The following is a 20,481-nucleotide window of genomic DNA, read 5'->3' on the forward strand; positions in this document are numbered from 1 at the left end:
TGTGCTTCCCTGAGACCCTCGGAGCAACGCGATGTGATTGCGTTGCTCCGAGGGCCTCTTACCTCCTCCTCCCTGCAGGCCATGGATCCAATATGGCCGCGGGGCTGCTTCCGGGTCCTGCAGGGAGGTGGCTTGCAAGTGCCTGCTCAGAGCAAGTGCTTGCAAGCGTCCCTGCAGTGCCTGTCAGATCGTTGATCTGACACAGTGCTCTGCAAAGTGTCAGATCGGCGATCTGACCCTACAACATGATGCCCCCCTGGGGCAATGTTATAAAGTTAAAAAAAAAATATTCACATATGTAAAAAAAAATAAAAATTCCTAAATAAAGAAAAAAAAATATTGTTCCCATAGATACATTTCATTATCTAAAAAACAATAAAAGTACACATATTTAGTATCGCCGCGTTCATAACGACCCGACCTATAAAACTGTCCCACTAGTTAACCCCTTCAGTGATCACCGTAAAAAAAAACGAGGCAAAAAACAACGCTTTATTATCATACCGCCGAACAAAAAGTGGAATAACACGCGATCAAAAATACAGATATAAATAACCATGGTACTGCTGAAAACGTCATCTTGTCCCGCAAAAAACGACCCACCACACAGCATCATCAGCGAAAAAATAAAAAAGTTATAGTCCTCAGAATAAAGCGATGCAAAAATAATTATTTTTTCTATAAAATAGTTTGTATCGTATAAAAGCGCCAAAACAAAAAAAAGCATAACTGAGGTATCGCTGTAATCATACTATCCTAAAGAATAAGACTGCTTTATCAATTTTACCAAACGTCGAACAGTATAAACGGCCCCTAAAAAGAAGTTCATGAATATCTGGTTTTTGGTCATTCAGCCTCACAAAACTCGGAATAAAAAGCGATCAAAAAATGTTGCATGCCCAAAAATGGTACCAATAAAAATGTCAACTCGTCCTGCAAAAAACAAGACCTCACATGACTCTGTGGACAAAAATATTGAAAAATTATAGCTCTGAAAATGTGGAAACGCAAAAACTATTTTTTGCAATAAAAAGCGTCTTTTAGTGTTAGACAGCTGCCAATCATAAAAATCCGCTAAAAAACCTGCTATAAAAGTAAATCAAACCCCCCTTCATTACCCCATTAGTTAGGGAAAAATAATAAAATTAAAAAGTGTCTATTTCCATTTTTCCATTAGGGTTAGGGTTTGGGCTAGAGTTAGGTTTAGGGTTGGGGCTAGGTTTAGGGTTGGGGCTAAAGTTAGGGTTAGGGTTGGGGCTAAAGTTAGGGTTAGGGTTGGGGCTAAAGTTAGGGTTAGAGCTGGGGCTAAAGTTAGGGTAAGGGTTGGGCTAAAGTTAGGGTTAGGGTTTGGATTACATTTACAGTTGGGATTAGGGCTGGGGTGTGTCAGGGTTAGGGGTGTGGTTAAGGTTATGGTTGGGATTAGGGTTAGGGGTGTGTTGGAGTTAGGGGTGTGGTTAGGGTTGGAATTAGGGTTAGGGGTCTGTTGGGGTTAGGGGTGTGTCAAGGTTAGGGGTATGGTTAGGGTTATGGTTGGGATTAGGGTTAGGGGTCTGTTGGGGTTAGGGGTGGGGTTAGGGTTGGAATTAGGGTTAGGGGTCTGTTGGGGTTAGGGGTGTGTTGGGGTTAGGGGTGTGGTTGGGGTTAGAGTTAGGGGCATTTTCGGGTTAGGGGTGTGGTTAGGTTTATGGGTAGAGTTGGGATTAGGGTTAGGGGTGTGTTTGGGTTAGGGTTTCAGTTAGAATTGAGGGCTTCCACTGTTTAGGCACATCAAGGGCTCTCCAAACGTGACATGGCGTCCGATCTCGATTCAAGCCAATTCTGCGTTGAAAAAGTAAAACAGTGCTCCTTCCCTTCCGAGCTCTCCCGTGCGCCCAAACAGGGGTTTAACTTAACATATGGGGTATCGGCATACTCAGGACAAATTGTACAACAACTTTTGGGGTCCATTTTTTCCTGTTACCCTTGGTAAAATAAAACAAATTGGAGCTGAAGTAATTTTTTTGTGAAAAAAAGTTAAATGTTCGTTTCTTTTTTAAACATTCCAAAAATTCCTGTGAAACACCTGAAGGGTTAATAAACTTCTTGAATGTGGTTTTGAGCACCTTGCGGGGTGCAGTTTTTATGATGGTGTCACACTTGGTTATTTTCTATCATATTGACCCCTCAAAAAGATTTCAAATGTGATGTGGTCCCTAAAAAAATTGGTGTTGTAAAAATGAGAAATTGCTGGTCAACTTTTAACCCTTATAAAAAAGTGGTTCCAAAATTGTGCTGATGTAAATTAGACATGTGGGAAATATTACTTATTAAGTATTTTGTGTCACATATCTCTGTGATTTAAGGGCATAAAAATTCAAAGTTGGAAAATTGCGAAATTTGTGAAATTTTTGCCAAATTTCCATTTTTTTCACACATAAAAGCAGGTAATATCAAAGAAATTATACCACTATCATGAAGTACGATATGTCATGAGAAAACATTGTCAGAATCATCAGGATCCGTTGAAGCGTTCCAGAATTATAACCTCATAAAAGGACAGTGGTCAAAATTGTAAAAATTGGCCCACTCATTAAAGTGAAAACCACCCTTGGGGGTTAAGGAGTTAAGGACTCAATTAAGTTTTTTAGTATCTGAACATTTCTTAGCTTCAAGTCCTTCTTGCTTTTGTGACTTTTTGAGTTGTAGAAAGTCCAACCATACTATATGTAATTTGTCGACTAGAATGTATCTGAAGTACCCTTTCGACACAGTTATCCCTATAGATTGCACTGGTATATGAGTTTGAAGGGTTATTCTGCATTCAAACAAGATGCAGAGTCCTTACATGCAGAACAAAAATATAACAATAAGACAGATTTCACATGACTGGCATTCACGATCGGAGTACAGCCCGTGATATCCAGACTGGCCACAGGTCTCATGACCTGACCTCAACAGCCTTATATATGTGAAACTGGTCTAGTACTACATCCTTAGCATGTATACATGTACATGATACTGTACTTACATTACTTCCTTGTGCAGCAAAAGTGGGTATTTCCAGCCCATGTGGCCTATTCCAGACTATTCTCCACCCCCATACTCTCTTGTCTGCTGAACAGTAAATCTTCCCTTTCTCATGCCACCGATACAAACTGAGCACTGTGGCAGTCTCTCCAGCATCGGAGAAGTGCATGGGGACGAGAGCTGGGTTCTAGCCAACTTCGGAGCAATGCTTGTAGGCGCTAAAGAGTAAAGCCTATAGTTCTTGGATAGGGAAACCAGCTACTCTGAGACTGCAGGATGGCTGATAATCTTTGCAACGAGCAATAAACTATGCTGTTAAAAATCCCTCCATTTTGAGATTTTTAATAACGGATAAATTGCAAATTTGCTTGTTTTTACAAGTACTTTGCAATTTTAACTTTTGGAGAGCTTAACTTTAACTATTCACAAACTATTTAGAAATTGTGACAATATTAAAAAAAATTGTAGCCGAAGGTCTTAATGTGCTCAATCTTATACACAGAGAACTACATCCTGATGGCCTCCCACCATCCTACACACTCATCTTCCTGTTCCGTGTGCTCCCTGAAACACCCAATGAGCCATTTTCAATATGGCAGGTCACAGACAAGGGTTACAAACCTCTGACAGGAGTGACTCTGGATGGTGAGTATCTTTTCATGTTTTCAGCTTTCAGTAAGAGAAGATTATCTACAACTTCATTCATTTTGACACTTAAAATATGATGCGTCAAAGAGAATATTTTCACTTGTTCTTACCTGTCTAATCTTCTTTGGCTACTGAAAGATAAAATAGTTAATAACTATTATATCATCATAAACATCTTTGAACGTTAGGTGTGGCATTAAGTGCTCCAGTCATTCAGCACAGCATTTTTTGTGTGTTGTTTGTTAGGTTTTTACCACTAGTTACAACCTTTCTTGTAAGTGGTCTTATTGCTTAGAATACTGCTACCATCATTGCTATGCCACAATGAAAATAGTTTTTCAATGATATATGATATATGATGTATCAAATGTGATATAAAAATGGAATTCCTCTTTAATGCATCATAATTTTTGCACAATACTGAGCATAGCTCCTATTATGTCTGATATTCTGTGTATTATTTGCTTCTCAGGAATTTATAATAAAGGGTTTTTCCACTGCTGGACAACCCCAACTTAATCAATTCTGGAATCCATATGAAATAAAAACAGCGTATACATATCTGCTACAGCGTTGCCACTGTTCCCAGATTGATGTCAGTTGTGGTACGTGCGGGCTGCAGCCAATTAACCTCCACTCTTTAACTTCAGCTCGCAAATATTTCATTGGGGTGGACGTCTGCTCTGATGAAATTGTAAATGCTGCATCTGTTCAATGGTTGCTCATTGGCTGCAGCCGGAATGTGACACACGTCACATCACGGCTGGGAACAGCAATCTGTACACGCGTTGCTACAGGAGGTGAATATACAATGTTTTCTGCGAATTGAGATACTGATTTGGCTTTTATCCTAAGTCATATTGCACGACTCGTTAAAGAGTTGATTGTGACTTGTAGGATCGCTACTTCCAACAGGTGGCGCTATAGAGTTTAAGTCCTCTTTTTCTCAGAAGAGGCAATTTGCATATTTCATTTTAATAAGGGTCCAGAATTGATTAAGCTGCTACCGCTACTGGACAACGACTAAAATATAACATCCTGTTACTCTTTCATACAACAAAATGTTTTCAACATCTCTATAGGGACCAAAAAAACACTCTCATTCTTCAACAAGGGAGCTACAGGAGACACTCAGACCGTCACATTTGATGGTGATGAAATAAAGAAGCTGTTTTATGGAAGTTTTCACAAGGTAAGTCACAAGTTGTAAACCTTTACTGCAATCCAAAATGAGTATTATTGTAAATTGTCCTGGATTATCTCTGTATATAACCATCAGCTATAAACAGTAAAAGGATTGTCCAGCTTGAAAAAAGTAGCTTTAAAGCGAATCTGTCAGAAGGTTGTTGCTATTTAGGGCTCATACCCATTTGCGAGAAAAAAAAAGGTCCGATTTCCTGACAGATAAAATGGACGAGTGCTATGCGAGTTTCATGCAAGTGTAATGAGATTTCCATGCTATTTTTCCACGGAACATCCGTGTGACATGCATAATGCAATCCGTATGCAATGCGATTTTAACATGAGGTTTAACATACAGCAGTTATCTGTATGTAAAAGCTCATGTTAAAATCGCATTGTAAAATTCAACTGTGCAAATCGTTTTAAAACCAAATAATCTTCATAACGAATATATATATTAGATAGATAGATTAAAAGCCGCCAGATGCCTCGTACAGTATAGAATAGAATAGGTTAGAATAGATATATACACGCATATATGTATGGGAAAAACAGCTGGCATTTTCCCACGCTCAATAGTTCATTTGAGTTCATGCCGGCAGGGAGCACAGCTTTGATTACGTCACCGCTAGTCACTGAAGCTCCGCTCACAGCATTTCATTCATTCCCCAGTAGTTTACAGCCGAGACGGTCGCATTAGCACCACTCCCGGTTGTAAACTATATATACCCCAGATATGGATTACTGAGTGGGACTGATTGTATGCCAGACAGGTATGGGTATATTGTCAGTTTGTTATTTTTTTCAGGAGATGGATGGATGGATGGATGGATTACTTGTAACAATAAAATGGTCAAACAGTGTTTAGTGTTTTATTTCATTAAAATACTTTACTCTGCATGTGTGTGTTTATTTAACCCTTTACAAACTATGGGATTAGTAATGGATAGGTGTCTTATTGACACGTCTCTATTACTAAGGAGGCTTAATGTCACCTTACATTACAAAGGTGACATTAACCCCTTATTACCCCATATGCCACCACTACAGGGCAATGGGAAGAGAGAGGCTAAGTGCCAGCATTGGCGCATCTTACACATGCACCTTTTCTGAGGTGGCTGGGGGCAGATGTTTTTAGCCTGGGGGGGGGCAATAACCATAGTCCCTGTCTAGGCTACTAATATCTGCCCTCAGTCACTGGCTTTCCCTCTCTGGCGCAGAAAATTGTGCGGGGGCCCACGCTTGTTTTTCTGTGAAAAAATGATTTTATTAAATACATACAGGTCCCAAATGTTACACACACACACACTACTAACAGTATTAGACACTGATATATATAAATCTAACTGTTCTGCAATGGTTTACTATGTGTAAACCATGTCTCCTATCCTGTCAGCTTCTGCAATGATTTTGCAGAAGCCAACAAATGATTTATCGGCTATTCTGCTATATATCTCTCTATGAAAGATAAAGAGATATATATATATATATGTGTGTCACTGACATATATATGTATGTATATGCATATATATATATATATATATATATATATATATATATATATGTATATGTATTCTATGTGTATATATCTATTCTATCCATTCTATTCTTAACATGTCAGTGTCATTTTACTGTATGCCGGACATGAATTGCCGGCTTTTCAAAGACACCGGTGTGTAAAAATCAGACAGCACTCGCATGGTGCGAGTGCTGTGCAATTTTTTTCTCTCACCCATTGACTTGCATTGGCGAGTCTCGTCCGAGATATGTAGAAAATCGCAGCATGCTGCGATTTTTTTCTCAGTCCGATTTCCACTGAGAAAAAAATTGCAAATGAGATGTCACCCATTGAATAACATTGGTTCAAGTGCAATCCGATTTTTTTTATCGGATTGCACTCTTCCATTTCTCTTGAAAGTGAGTATAAGCCCTTAATCTGTGAGTAGCGTGATATAGTGCAAGGAAGCCCGATTCCAGGGATGTGTCACTACTTATGTGATGTAGTTTCAATCAGTGGTTTATCAGCAGGAGATTATTACTTCTTGACTAGGTCTCATCTGCACTGCAGTCAGGTTAATCTGTGTAACCCTACCCCAACCACTGATTGCAGGTTGCTGTCAATGTACAATGTACAGCTGCATTAGGGGTGTGGAAGGAGCTATACACAGCTCAGTATTCTGACCTCTCCTATTTCTACAGCAGAGAAAACAGGGATTCTATCAAAACTGCACCAAGCAGTCCAGTACGTGATGCATACCTGGAAATAGGCTCCATGCCCCTACATCATGCCACTCTCAGATTACACAGCAAAAACCTGTAAAAGATTCTATTTAACCCCTTCAGGACCGGAGATATTTTCGTTTTTGCATTTTTGTCTTTTGCTCACCTTCATCCCAGTGCCATAACTTTGTTATGTTTTGGTCAAAATGGCCATGTGAGGGCTTGTTTTTTGCAGGATAAGTTGTATTTTGAACGACACAATTGGCTTTATCATATCGTGTACTGGAAAACAGGAAAAATACTCCAAGTGTTGTGAAATTGCAAAAAAAGTGCAATTTCACAGTTGTTTTTTTTCTACCATGTTCACTAACTGCTAAAACTGACCTGCCAGTATGATTTTCCAGGTCATTATGAGTTCATAGACACCAAACATGTCTAGGTTCTTTTTTATTTAAGTGGTGCAAAAAACCCCACAAACTTTGGTAAAAAAAAAAAAACTGGTGCCATTTTCTGAGACCTGTAACGTCTCAATTTTTCATGATCTTGGGCTGGGTGCAGGTTTATTTTTTGCATGCCGAGCTGATGTTTTAATAATACCATTTTGGTATCCAAATATGTGTTTATTTGATTTTTTTATTGTTTTATTTTGAATGGAGTGAAAGGGGGGTGATTTGAACTTTTATATATATATATATATATATATATATATATATATATATATATATTATAACGCTGGGAGCGTCACTCTGTCCGAAGCCTTTATAGACTGCGCAAGCGCAAGCGCCGGCGCAGTCTGGGCCTCATAGAGTGACGCTCCCAGGAGATCGCGGTATGCGTAAACACTGAGTCAGAGGACCGCCAGGAGGGTAAGTATATTCACCTGTCCCCCGTTCCAGCGCTGCGTGCGGCTCCGTCTCCCAGGTCATCTGCTGTGACGTTCCCAGTTCAGAGGGCGCGATGACGCGCTTAATGCGCACCGGCGCCGCCCTCTGACTGAACAGTCACAGCCAGAGGACCGGGAAGATGGCGGCGCGCAGCGCTGGAATGGGACAGACAGGTGAGTATAGCAAGTGCTGGGGGCCTGAGCTAGCGGTGATACCGGCACCTGACCCCCACAGCGCGCCGGTGTCCCCGCCTGCTCAAGCCCCCAGCACTCGGCGCCCAGCAACGATAGGTGAGTATGGTATTTTTTTTTTTTTTTATATATATATGGCAGCAGCATACGGGGCATATATAATGGAGCATCTTATGGGGGCATATAATACAATGGTGGCACAGGATGGGAGCAGCACATGACAGAACGGGGGCACAGGATGGCAGCAGCACATGACAGAACGGGCACAGGATGGGAGCAGCACATGACAGAACAGGGGCGCAGGATGGGAGCAGCACATGACAGAACAGGGGCGCAGGATGGGAGCAGCACATGACAGAATGGGGGCGCAAGATGGGAGCATCACATGACAGAACGGGGGCACAGGATGGCAGCAGCACATGACAGAACGGGCGCAGGATGGGAGCAGCACATGACAGAATGGGGGCGCAGGATGGCAGCAGCACATGACAGAACGGGTGCAGGATGGGAGCAGCACATGACAGAACAGGGGCCCAGGATGGGAGCAGCACATGACAGAACGGGGACGCAGGATGGCAGCAGCACATGACAGAACGGGCGCAGGATGGGAGCAGCACATGACAGAACAGGGGCGCAGGATGGGAGCAGCACATGAAAGAACGGGGGCGCAGGATGGGAGCAGCACATGACAGAACGGGGGCACAGGATGGCAGCAGCACATGACAGAACGGGCGCAGGATGGGAGCAGCACATGACAGAATGGGGGCGCAGGATGGCAGCAGCACATGACAGAACGGGTGCAGGATGGGAGCAGCACATGACAGAACAGGGGCGCAGGATGGGAGCAGCACATGACAGAACGGGGACGCATGATGGCAGCAGCACATGACAGAACGGGGGCGCAGGATGGCAGCAGCACATGACAGAACGGGCGCAGGATGGGAGCAGCACATGACAGAACAGGGGCGCAGGATGGGAGCAGCACATGAAATAACGGGGGCGCAGGATGGGAGCAGCACATGACAGAACGGGGGCGCAGGATGGGAACAGCACATGACAGAACTGGCGCACGATGGCAGCAGCACATGACAAAACGGGCGCAGGATGGGAGCAGCACATGACAGAACGGGGCACAGGATGGCAGCAGCACATGACAGAACGGGCGCAGGATGGGAGCAGCACATGACAGAACGGGGGCGCAGGATGGGAGCAGCACATGACAGAACGGGGGCGCAGGATGGCAGCAGCACATGACAGAACAGGCGCAGGATGGGAGCAGCACGTGACAGAACAGGGGCGCAGGATGGGAGCAGCACATGAAAGAACGGGGGCACAGGATGGGAGCAGCACATGACAGAACGCGGGCACAGGATGGGAGCAGCACATGACAGGATGGGAGCAGCACATGACAGAATGGAGGCGCAGGATGGGTGCAGAACATGTCAGAATGGAGGCGAAGGATGGGTGCAGCACATGTCACAATGGGGGCGCAGGATGGGAGCAGCACATGACAGAATGGGGGCGCAGGATGGGTGCAACACATGACAGAATGGGGGCGCAAGATGAGTGCAACACATGGCAGGATGGGGGTGCAGGATGGGTGCAGCACATGACAGGATGGGGACGCAGGATGGAGCAGCACATGTCAGAATGGGGGTGCAGGATGGGAGCAGCACATGTCAGAATGGGAGTGCAGGATGGGTGCAGCACATGTCAGGATGGGGACGCAGGATGGAGCAGCTCATGACAGGATGGGGATGCAGGATGGAGCAGCACATACCAGGATGGAGACCATATACCAATATAGATGCTCGCCACCCGGGCGTAGAACGGGTTCAATAGCTAGTATATATATATATATTAAAAAACATTTTGTTTACTTTTTGCATGTTTCAATAGTCTCCATGGGAGACTAGAAGCTGCAGTTGTCTGATTGCCTCTGCTACACAATGGGGATGTATTTAAGAAAAAAGGAGTGCACTCAGCTATCTTAAGTTGGTGCTGGCTGTACTTGGGAAAACCCAACAACAAGTCCAAAATAGAAAAATCAGCCGCACTCTTATGGTATCTTTGCAAAAATGTTATGTATTTATTCACATGTGTTGAGACAAAAATTATATATATATATACACACACACAGCAGGGAGTATAAACGGAGTAGCAACGTTTCGACCCTGCCTCGGGTCTTTCTCAAACTGCGTCTTCTAGATAGTGTGCAAAATTAGAAGTGTGGTCCCTTTAAGGGCTCCAATTGTTGTGGTGTCAGGACGTCCTGCTTGTGTGGGTGTGACACACGAATGCGGCGATACCAAATATGTGTATGTTTGATATTTTTTTAAATATTGAATGGGGCGAAAGGGGGGTGATTTGAACTTTTATATATTTTTTATTTTTTTAATGTTTTTAAAAACATTTTTTTTTTACTTTTTACATGCTTCAATAGTCTCCACAGGAGATTAGAAGCTGGAGTTGTCTGATCGCCTCTGCTATGCACAGACAATCTGATCATCACCTGTGTGTAGCAGAAATGCTCACTTGCTATGAGTGCCGACCACCGCAGAATTTCACAAGAAAAACAAGGTTGTGTTGGTTTTAACGTATCTTTATTCTTTCACGAGTTATTTACAAGTTTATGACCCCTTATAAAATGTGTTCAAAGTTCTGCCCATTGTGTTGGACTGTCAATGCAACCCTCTTCTCCCACTCTTGACACACTGATAGCAACACCGCAGAAGAAATGCTAGCACAGGCTTCCAGTATCCGTTGTTTCAGATGCTGCACTTCTCATATCTTCACGGCATAGACAGTTGCCTTCAGATGACCCCAAAGATAAAAGTTCCTACATGAACAGTTTCCTGGAAAGTGGATTGGTCGTCGTGGGCCAGTTGAATGGCCACCAAGATCTCTCGATCTGAACCCCTTAGACTTTTATCTTTGGGGTCATCTGAAGGCAATTGTCTATGCTGTGAAGATAGGAGATTTGCAGCATCTGAAACAACAGATACTGGAAGCCTGTGCTAGCATTTCTTCTGCGGTGTTGTTATCAGTGTGTCAAGAGTGGGAGATGAGGGTGGCATTGACAAACCATGGACAGCACTTTGAACACATTTTATAAGTGGTCATAAACTTGTAAATAACTCATGAAATAATAAAGTTATGTTAAAACCAAGCACACTATTGTTTTTCTTGTGAAATTCTCAATAAGTTTGATGTGTCACATGACCCTCTTCCCATTGGAAAAATAAAGTTGGATCCTAAATGGATGACTTCGAAATGGCCACCATGGTCGCTACTCATCTTGAAAAGTTTTCCCCTTCCAATTAACTATTGTGTCACAAACCGGAAGTTTATATTTCCAACCATTCCCATTTTATTTAGGTGTATACATATAAATGGCCCATCCTGTAGTCATATCAGTTCTAAGATTTGTTTATTAATGTATGCAGTCTATTGTATGAACTATGGTGACATATAGTCTTTTAAATGCTATAAACTGTCAATGCTTGATCAGTGGATATTCTGTCCACTGATTTAACATAATGAAATAGCTGAAGGCATGACTGTGCCTATTACTGCAATTTGTCCCATTCTGTCCCATGGGACAATGTACATGTAGGATTGCTGTGGCCCCATTATAGTGTCAATTAAATGCTGGACTATCGCCAAAGGATATTAGTGTATTTTTAGGATTGTAAGACCCACTTTTTTCTCCCAAATTTGAATATACCTTACCGACCACGGTGGAGCAGGGTCCCAGGGTTGCTGCTGGAGGAGGCAAGAGTGGCGTGTTGCTGCAGGCTGGGATGAGGGGGTGTTTGGAGGTGCGATACTGCGGTTTTCGGTTGTTCGGGGGTCCCGCCGACATTATGAAAGCCCAGTACCCCTGCACTTCCATGGTTTACATTGTGGTGGACTCTGGGAAAATGGCTGCCTGGGGCAGTGCATGCACAGATGGAGATCTCGGCATCAAGATCTCGGGACATGAGATCTCAGTGCAAGATCATCATCTGCGCATGCACCGCCTCTGGCAGCAATTTCCTGGAGTCCACCGCAAAGTAAACCATGGAAGTACGGGGGCTGCGGGCTTTCACAAAAATGTTAGCACCCCCCGCACCACTGAACACCCGCAGCGTTGCTCATCTGAACACCCTTTTCTCCCAGTCTGGAGTCCGCAGCATTACTCCACTACTGCCTCCGCCAGCAGTGACCCTGGGACCCCGCAGCCACCATCCCTAGTAAGCAATAAGATGTGAGATGTAAGAAGCACCACCATTTTATTAAATAAAAGTTTTTTTTCTATTTTTCTCCTCAAAATTTGGGGTGCGTCTTATAATCCGGTGCATCTTATAAACCGCAAAATACGGTAACTTAAAAGTGAACCCTTCTTAGCTGAAAAGTAATGAGTCAAACATAATTGTATCCAATGTATAACAGATCCCAGTATCCACAGTGGACACCACTAAGACATTAATATTATAATGCTTGATATGTAATCTTCAGTCCCAGAGGGTTCAACTTTAAAGGCTACCATGAAAAGATTCATATCTGATTCCATGTTCAACATATAGGTCAGAAATATATATAGCCAGTGGTGTATAATATTTAACAATGTAACAATGTCAAGTATCAAATGTTCATAAGCTGTGGGATTTCAACATGGGAATTAGGAGGGGGGATCATCCTTGAGATTGGTTGCTCTTACCAGAATATAAGTCTAATCATCACAGTAGTGGATAGGGTCACTGGTGGCAAACTTTGCACAGTAATCAATCCAGTTTGATCTTATGAAACAACAATTAGCATCATGCCCAATTTATGAAAAGTTGGAAGAAGATAGTCCATGGCAAAGATTACTGGAGCACAAAAGAAGTTTAATTCCAAATGTAAAAGCTTAATTTTCTAGTCAAATTAGATTCTGTCTAGCACATCCAAGCAACAGCCTGCTCACACATGTTCACACTGTTCACATTAATACTGGATCTGATTACTCTGAATAATTGGAAGACACATCTTAATTAAATTTCTAGACACAGAATGTCTCATTTTCATCAGTAAATTTTTTTACTTGGATTATTTTTTCGCTGTTAGAAATGCTCCACGACAACATTCTGATTGTAGAATTCCTCAACTGTCGTACAAGCAATAAGTGAGCATTCTTCGTGAAATAACCTAAGCTTTTATGGAAGAGGATTTCATAATAAGTTTCAAGAGAGAAAAAACTTTCAGGACTTTTATCAGAAAGTGTCACCAATTGACCTCACAAGTTCTTTGTCAAGGCTTGAAGAAAACAAAGTTATAGTGTTCCAGTTAAAATTCCCTGGACATGACGTTTCCTGGACATGACGTGTGTTGTTAACTCATATGTCTTAGTGTTCTGTGAGATGTAACTCAGGTAAAGGATCTGAGTTTCTTTGTATTCATGGTTAATCATCAAACTCTTAAGCTCTTAATGCCAAATGACATACATGTGTACGCATTGCGTTCAAAATGCCTTACATTTACATCATTGTAATTTCCATGGGCATAGTGACTGTCATTAGACTCCTGCTTTAATAGCAGAAATTGAAAAAAATCCAATCTTGGACATAAATCCCCATATACAGTATGCCACAGTCAAAAAATGAATATACTATGGGCCCTATACACCAAGATAGGCGTTGCTCATGATGGTCTTGATGAGGAGATGTGCTGGAGTCAGACACTTCTGCTTTATGAAAAGGCATACACCCCTTTACTTATCAGGAGTGCTGGACCAGTATGTAAACACCTGGAGTAAAATTTGTGGCATAGTGAACATGAATCACATGAATTTGAAGAGCGTCTGTCCCCATGCATATGTTCCATCCGTGCTTTGCGTATTTTGTTGGAGCTGGGTGAAAAATGGCTACAGTACACCAAAAGTCACATACTTTTAGCACAGACCCTAGTTGCGCCACAATTATGTGACTTTTCAAAGCTTTTTATGCCAGAATATTGCTGTAAAAGCTTTGGTTAATCAGGTCATTAGGGCAGAGCTTCCCTCTGAAACCTCATTACTATGTCTTTCCCAATGCAATTGAAGAGTGCTGATTAGTTTCTGTGGCAGCAGTGAGGCCGAATATTGGACCACAGATCTACCAGCTTAGTTCTCACATTAGGCCTTGCCAGAGGCACGGGGTCTGGTGCTGGATCTTCGCACTTCGGTGGATATCAGAATGGTCTTCAAAAGTGATAGTCATGCCTATTGATAATCTATGATAAAGTATCCTTTCTTAGTTTTTATAGGTCAACAAGCACGGGCCTGAAAGTACCCAAAGAGAGGGATAAATATTACTACTTTCTTTAATAAAGTGAATATTATTTGAGATCTACACTCCCTGACTGAAGTTATGTCGCTTATCCATGTTATGTAAATAAAAGCTTATAACCTGACGTTAAATTCATCCATTGGTTGTATATTCTTTTAAAAGCTGAATGCCTCCGAAATGTCGTTTAGGTTAAGAAAATAAATTGGCATCAATGCAGAAATATTGATCAGTTAATGGACACAGAATGGTCAGATTTTGGCAAGACAAAAGTTTTGTCGCCCACAGAAAGTAATGTGATATTCAAAAAAATAATTAACTTAAGATACAAATATATGTTGCACAACATTGGTGAATGAAGTTGTGGTGCTATTAGAGTCATATTTAGTATTTTTTGTGACTTCCATGAGCTTGAAGGACTGCATCCAGTTCAACAATGATTCATGCAATTTATTAATGAAGTCATCAGGAATAGCAAAGAATGCAGTCTTACATGCCTCCCAGAGTTCATCTAGATTCTTTTGTTTTCTCTTCCAAGCTTCCTCTTTCATCCTACCCCAAACATGCTCAATGATGTTCATGTCTGTTGACTGGGCTGGGCAGTCCTTGAGCACCTTGATCTTTTTTGCCTGGAGGAACTTTTTTCTAGAGATGGATGTATGAGATGGAGCACCATCCTGCTACAGAATTTGACACCTTTATGATTTGGAATATAAGAGGTAGCGAATACTTCTTGATATTTTAGGCTATTGATATTGCCTTCCACCTTGCAAATGTTTCGCACACCCCCATACTGAATGTAACCCCAGACCATGATCTTTACACCACCAAATTTAACTGTTTTCTGGGTGTATTTTGGATCCATACGGGCTTCAGTAGGTCTCCTGCAGTATTGTCACGCTCATGCCCTGACTGGTGGGCGTGAGCTCGGGGGGTTTGTGGCCCCACTGTGCCACAAACCAGACTACCCTGGAAGGGGCGTAACTATGACAGCTGCCTGGGTTTTCACTGGAGCCCCTGATGGTGAGGTCAGGCTTGTGCAGCAGGCAGCTGCGAGGTGCTACTCCAGGGTGGTGTCTGGCTGTGGCTGCTGATCCCACTTGGGAGACAGGAACACCAGGATTGGTGCTGGCATTAGGCAGGACTGGCAGAAGAGCACGGCTGGAACTCAGACGAGTAGGCTGGCACGGCTGAGACAGAGCTGGCAGAGACACGGCAGAGAACACAGGGCTGGCAGAGACACTGCAGGAAACAGGACTGGCTAGGACAGCAGGAACATAGGACTGGAAGGCAGGGCAGGAACGGCAGGACTGTCAGGAACACAGGATTGGGAGGCACGGCAGAGAACACAGGACTGGTTGATGTTGTATATGAAGGAACAGGTAGGGGCCTGTTCACACTGGAGGTGCAGGTACAGATATGTATTTTGGAGGAACAGGTAGGGACCTGTTCACACTGGAGGTGCAGGCACAGATATATAGTTTGGAGGAACAAGTAGGGACCTGTTCACACTGGAGGTGCAGGAACAGATATGAAATAAGAAGGAACAGGTAGGGACCTGTTCACACAGGAGGTGCAGGAAAGGAAACAAGCAGAAAGGAATGAGGTATGAAGAAACAGGTAGGGACCTGTTCACACAGGAGAGGAGTGCAAGACTGCAGATAGGAGTGGAAAAGCAGCAAGAGATAGCGTAGCAACAAAAGCTGAGCAGAGCCACAAAGAATGTGGAAAGAAGCTGAAGCAAGAAATACTGCAGAAGCTAAGCAGAGTGGAACCGCAAGAATTGCAGAGAGGAACTGCAGAAAGAGGTTTCTGCAGCAACGGGAGTGGAGCAGAGTAGAACGGAGCAGAACCGCAGGAGTGCGGAGCAGCGGTAAAGCTACCAAGATACAGAGCAGGCAGAGCCGCAAGAGTACGGAGTGTAAGCAGACTGAGAACACAAGGAAAGACACAGCAGGGAAGGAAGCCACAGACAAGGAGACAGAGATAAGACTAAGTACAGACAAGGCAAAGGAACAAGACACAAGGACAAAGACACAGGGACAAAGACACAGGGGCCAGGATATTCTGCCTCCTGGAGGGCGGACAACAAGATCAAGGCAATAGCACAGAGAAAAGCCTCCAGCGAGGGAGAAACTCAGAGCAGGACCTGGCAAACTCAGAAGCAAGAAACAAACTGAGCTAACACATTGCACAGGCCCAGACCACAGGGTGGAGCTGCACTATATACAGGAGGCCTCTTGATAATTGGTCAGGAACTGATTAGACAGATGCACCTGATTCCTATAAGAACCAGAGAGTTCAGGCACTGGCCCCCTATACACATAGCCATGAGGCATGCAGAGAGCAGAGACACAGAACATGGAGCTGGCATGAAACAGAAACCACATCATGACCTGGAGCAGTGGGTAAGATAGTGTGAGTGATGTGAGGCCATGACGTGATGCCAGCAGAGTTGTTACAAGTATTTGCGGTGGCTGTGGTGTAATTCTACTGAAGATTCATTAGAGAAATCCACCTTTTGCCACTTTTCCAGCGTCCATCTGTTAGCAGGCTGTGGGACTTTGCAAATGCCACATGTTTTTGTATTTGCCTTTTGTTTAGTGCTGGCATCTGGGCACTGATTTGACCATATTGAGACAAAATCCTTCAAACTGTCCTAGTTGACATAGGGACTTGAGGTGACCATGCCTGTTGGTGCTCTGTTGCAGTGGAAGAGGGGCTTGCTTTGGATTTTCTAACCAACAAATGTTCCTCCTGAGCAGTTGTCTTGCGGGGTCTGCCAGACCTGGGCTTGTCAAACACATCTCCAGTCTCTTCAAATCGTTTTTTAATTCTTTGTACTTGATGCTAAAGGTGCCAGCCACCTCTGCAGTGGATCTGGTCTTCAGCCTCTTGATAATCCAGGCTTTGGTCGCAGGGTGGATTTTTGGCATGTTTTCAGAGCTCAAGTTGCAGTTCAAGTGAAGGTCTGGGGTGCTGGGTTTCTTTTTATACACACACACTAATTAATCAATCATTTACTGAGCACAGGTGAGGATGTAAACTAGGATTGGGTGCATTATATGACCAGGGGACAACACTTTTGTCTTGCCAAAATCTGTCCATTTTGTGTCTATTAACTGATCAATATTTCTGCATTGATGCCAATTTATTTTCTTAACCTAAACCACATTTCGGAGGGTTTCAGCTTTCAAAAAATAATTTATACAACCAATAGATGAATTTAACGTCAGGTTATAAGCTTTTATTTACAAAACATGGATAAGTGACATAACTTCTGTCAGGGAGTGTAGATATTCACATTAAAGATTAATTTTTTTTTTAGCTAGTTCTTTAATCAACAGCTCGATCCTTGAATGGTGTTTGACAAGAGAATTACTGAAACTCTGTATACATCACTTTTTTGGAACTTAATCCCGAAAGTTTTACATATTTAGATGTTTTCTGTCTTATTCATATTTTTAATGAGCCTACAGGGGCTCAATGAAAATAACCAGTGAGTAGAATAACAGCTGTAGGAGTGATAAGTCTGTGGTGGTCTGTACTTCATATTTGACTTACAGTAGCTTGGCTGTAAATCTCCCAAATGTCTTAATCTTTTGCGATGTTTAATCTGTCTCTAAATAGATTGAGGTAAAGCAGCTCGATTACTGCTGTCAAGTTTGTAAAATAGACTTTTAGTTTGTTGCAAGAGCAATGAATTTCTGAGAAAAGGCTGCTAGAAGCAATCCTCAGACATTTTGAGATCCCTTGAGTTTTAAGAAACTAGTTGAAATATATGTTTAGTTGTCTGTTTTATGTGGTTTGGGAATAAAAAGGCAAATGAGTTACACTAGAGTGTGTACTAGTGTTTGGCATATGTGAGACAGAGAAAGTGGCAGATAAACTTGGAATTAAGTGATACGTATTATATGCCAGTACAGAATGTGCGCTCTGTGGAATATGCGGGATACCTTACAGTTTAATAGGCTGTCCTTCCTGCCGACAGTAAATCACAGTGGCCTAAAGATGTCTGAACAGTCAGGGAAAACAATTACGGAATAAGCTATATGCTCCTCACTTTTTATGACCATTTTATTTGATGTCAGTCAGTGGAAAGTCAGAATAGTCTTTGTCGGTCTGGGTCCACAGGATCTTCAGGTGAAAAAAATGATCTATCTATCTATCTATCTATCTATCTATCTATCTATCTATCTATCTATCTATCTATCTATCTATCTCTTTGTCAATCTATCATAATAAAAGAATATATTACTTTATGAGAGTATTTGATTACATTTTACTTGACACACTATCTTCATTTCAGGCATTTTAACACTACAAATTCCAGTGCTATACCAGAGGAATGTACAACCTTTTCTTTTAATAGGTCCACGGTGTCTGATTTATCAACTATAAAGGACTAGAATAAAAGATAAATATGTTTTACCATCTAAGACATCTATAGCATAGGAATAGTATGTGCATTAAATGTATGAAAAGGGGTGCAAGTTCCACCTTCTGGACTCTAACTTCTTAGGAGTATGCAAGGTCTCTTCCCTCCTGTTCACACTGTAGAAAAGAAGTATATATATATATATATATATATATATATATATATATATATATATATATACAGGTCCTTCTCAAAAAATTAGCATATAGTGTTAAATTTCATTATTTACCATAATGTAATGATTACAATTAAACTTTCATATATTATGGATTCATTATCCACCAACTGAAATTTGTCAGGTCTTTTATTGTTTTAATACTGATGATTTTGGCATACAACTCCTGATAACCCAAAAAACCTGTCTCAATAAATTAGCATATCAAGAAAAGGTTCTCTAAACGACCTATTACCCTAATCTTCTGAATCAACTAATTAACTCTAAACACATGCAAAAGATACCTGAGGCTTTTATAAACTCCCTGCCTGGTTCATTACTCAAAACCCCCATCATGGGTAAGACTAGCGACCTGACAGATGTCAAGAAGGCCATCATTGACACCCTCAAGCAAGAGGGTAAGACCCAGAAAGAAATTTCTCAACAAATAGGCTGTTCCCAGAGTGCTGTATCAAGGCACCTCAATGGTAAGTCTGTTGGAAGGAAACAATGTGGCAGAAAACGCTGTACAACGAGAAGAGGAGACCGGACCCTGAGGAAGATTGTGGAGAAGGACCGATTCCAGACCTTGGGGAACCTGAGGAAGCAGTGGACTGAGTCTGGTGTGGAAACATCCAGAGCCACCCTGCACAGGCGTGTGCAGGAAATGGGCTACAGGTGCCGCATTCCCCAGGTAAAGCCACTTTTGAGCTACAGAGAAGCAGCACTGGACTGTTGCTAAGTGGTCCCAAGTACTTTTTTCTGATGAAAGCAAATTGTGCATGTCATTCGGAAATCAAGGTGCCAGAGTCTGGAGGAAGACTGGGGAGAAGGAAATGCCAAAATGCCTGAAGTCCAGTGTCAAGTACCCACAGTCAGTGATGGTGTGGGGTGCCATGTCAGCTGCTGGTGTTGGTCCACTGTGTTTCATCAAGGGCAGGGTCAATGCAGCTAGCTATCAGGAGATTTTGGAGCACTTCATGCTTCCATCGGCTGAAATGCTTTATGGAGATGAAGATTTCATTTTTCAGCACGACCTGGCACCTGCTCACAGTGCCAAAACCACTGGTAAATGGTTTACTGACCATGGTATTACTGTGCTCAATTGGCCTGCCAACTCTCCTGACCTGAACCCCATAGAGAATCTGTGGGATATTGTGAAGAGAAAGTTGAGAGACGCAAGACCCAACACTCTGGATGAGCTTAAGGCCGCTATTGAAGCATCCTGGGCCTCCATAACATCTCAGCAGTGTCACAGGCTGATTGCCTCCATGCCACGCCGCATTGAAGCAGTCATTTCTGCCAAAGGATTCCCGACCAAGTATTGAGTGCATAACTGAACATTATTATTTGTTGGTTTTTTTGTTTGTTATTAAAAAACACTTTTATTTGATTGGATGGGTGAAATATGCTAATTTATTGAGACAGGTTTTTTGGGTTATCAGGAGTTGTATGCCAAAATCATCAGTAT

At 42.4% G+C, this 20,481-nt stretch overlaps 1 protein-coding gene across 3 annotated transcripts in view; it reads left to right on the forward strand.

The window, feature by feature from the left end:
• COL12A1 (collagen type XII alpha 1 chain) overlaps positions 1-20,481 on the forward strand; it is a 201,178-nt gene that overhangs the window by 135,749 nt on the left and 44,948 nt on the right. For all 3 annotated transcript variants that reach the window (XM_069726544.1, XM_069726543.1, XM_069726545.1), the window contains 2 exons: positions 3,512-3,654; positions 4,740-4,849. In XM_069726544.1, the coding sequence (XP_069582645.1) occupies positions 3,512-3,654; positions 4,740-4,849 (253 nt within the window). The remainder of the gene's footprint in view (positions 1-3,511; positions 3,655-4,739; positions 4,850-20,481) is intronic.

The sequence above is a fragment of the Ranitomeya imitator genome, chromosome 5 (genome assembly GCF_032444005.1).
Source record: "Ranitomeya imitator isolate aRanImi1 chromosome 5, aRanImi1.pri, whole genome shotgun sequence".
Classification (NCBI taxonomy): Eukaryota; Metazoa; Chordata; class Amphibia; order Anura; family Dendrobatidae; genus Ranitomeya; species Ranitomeya imitator.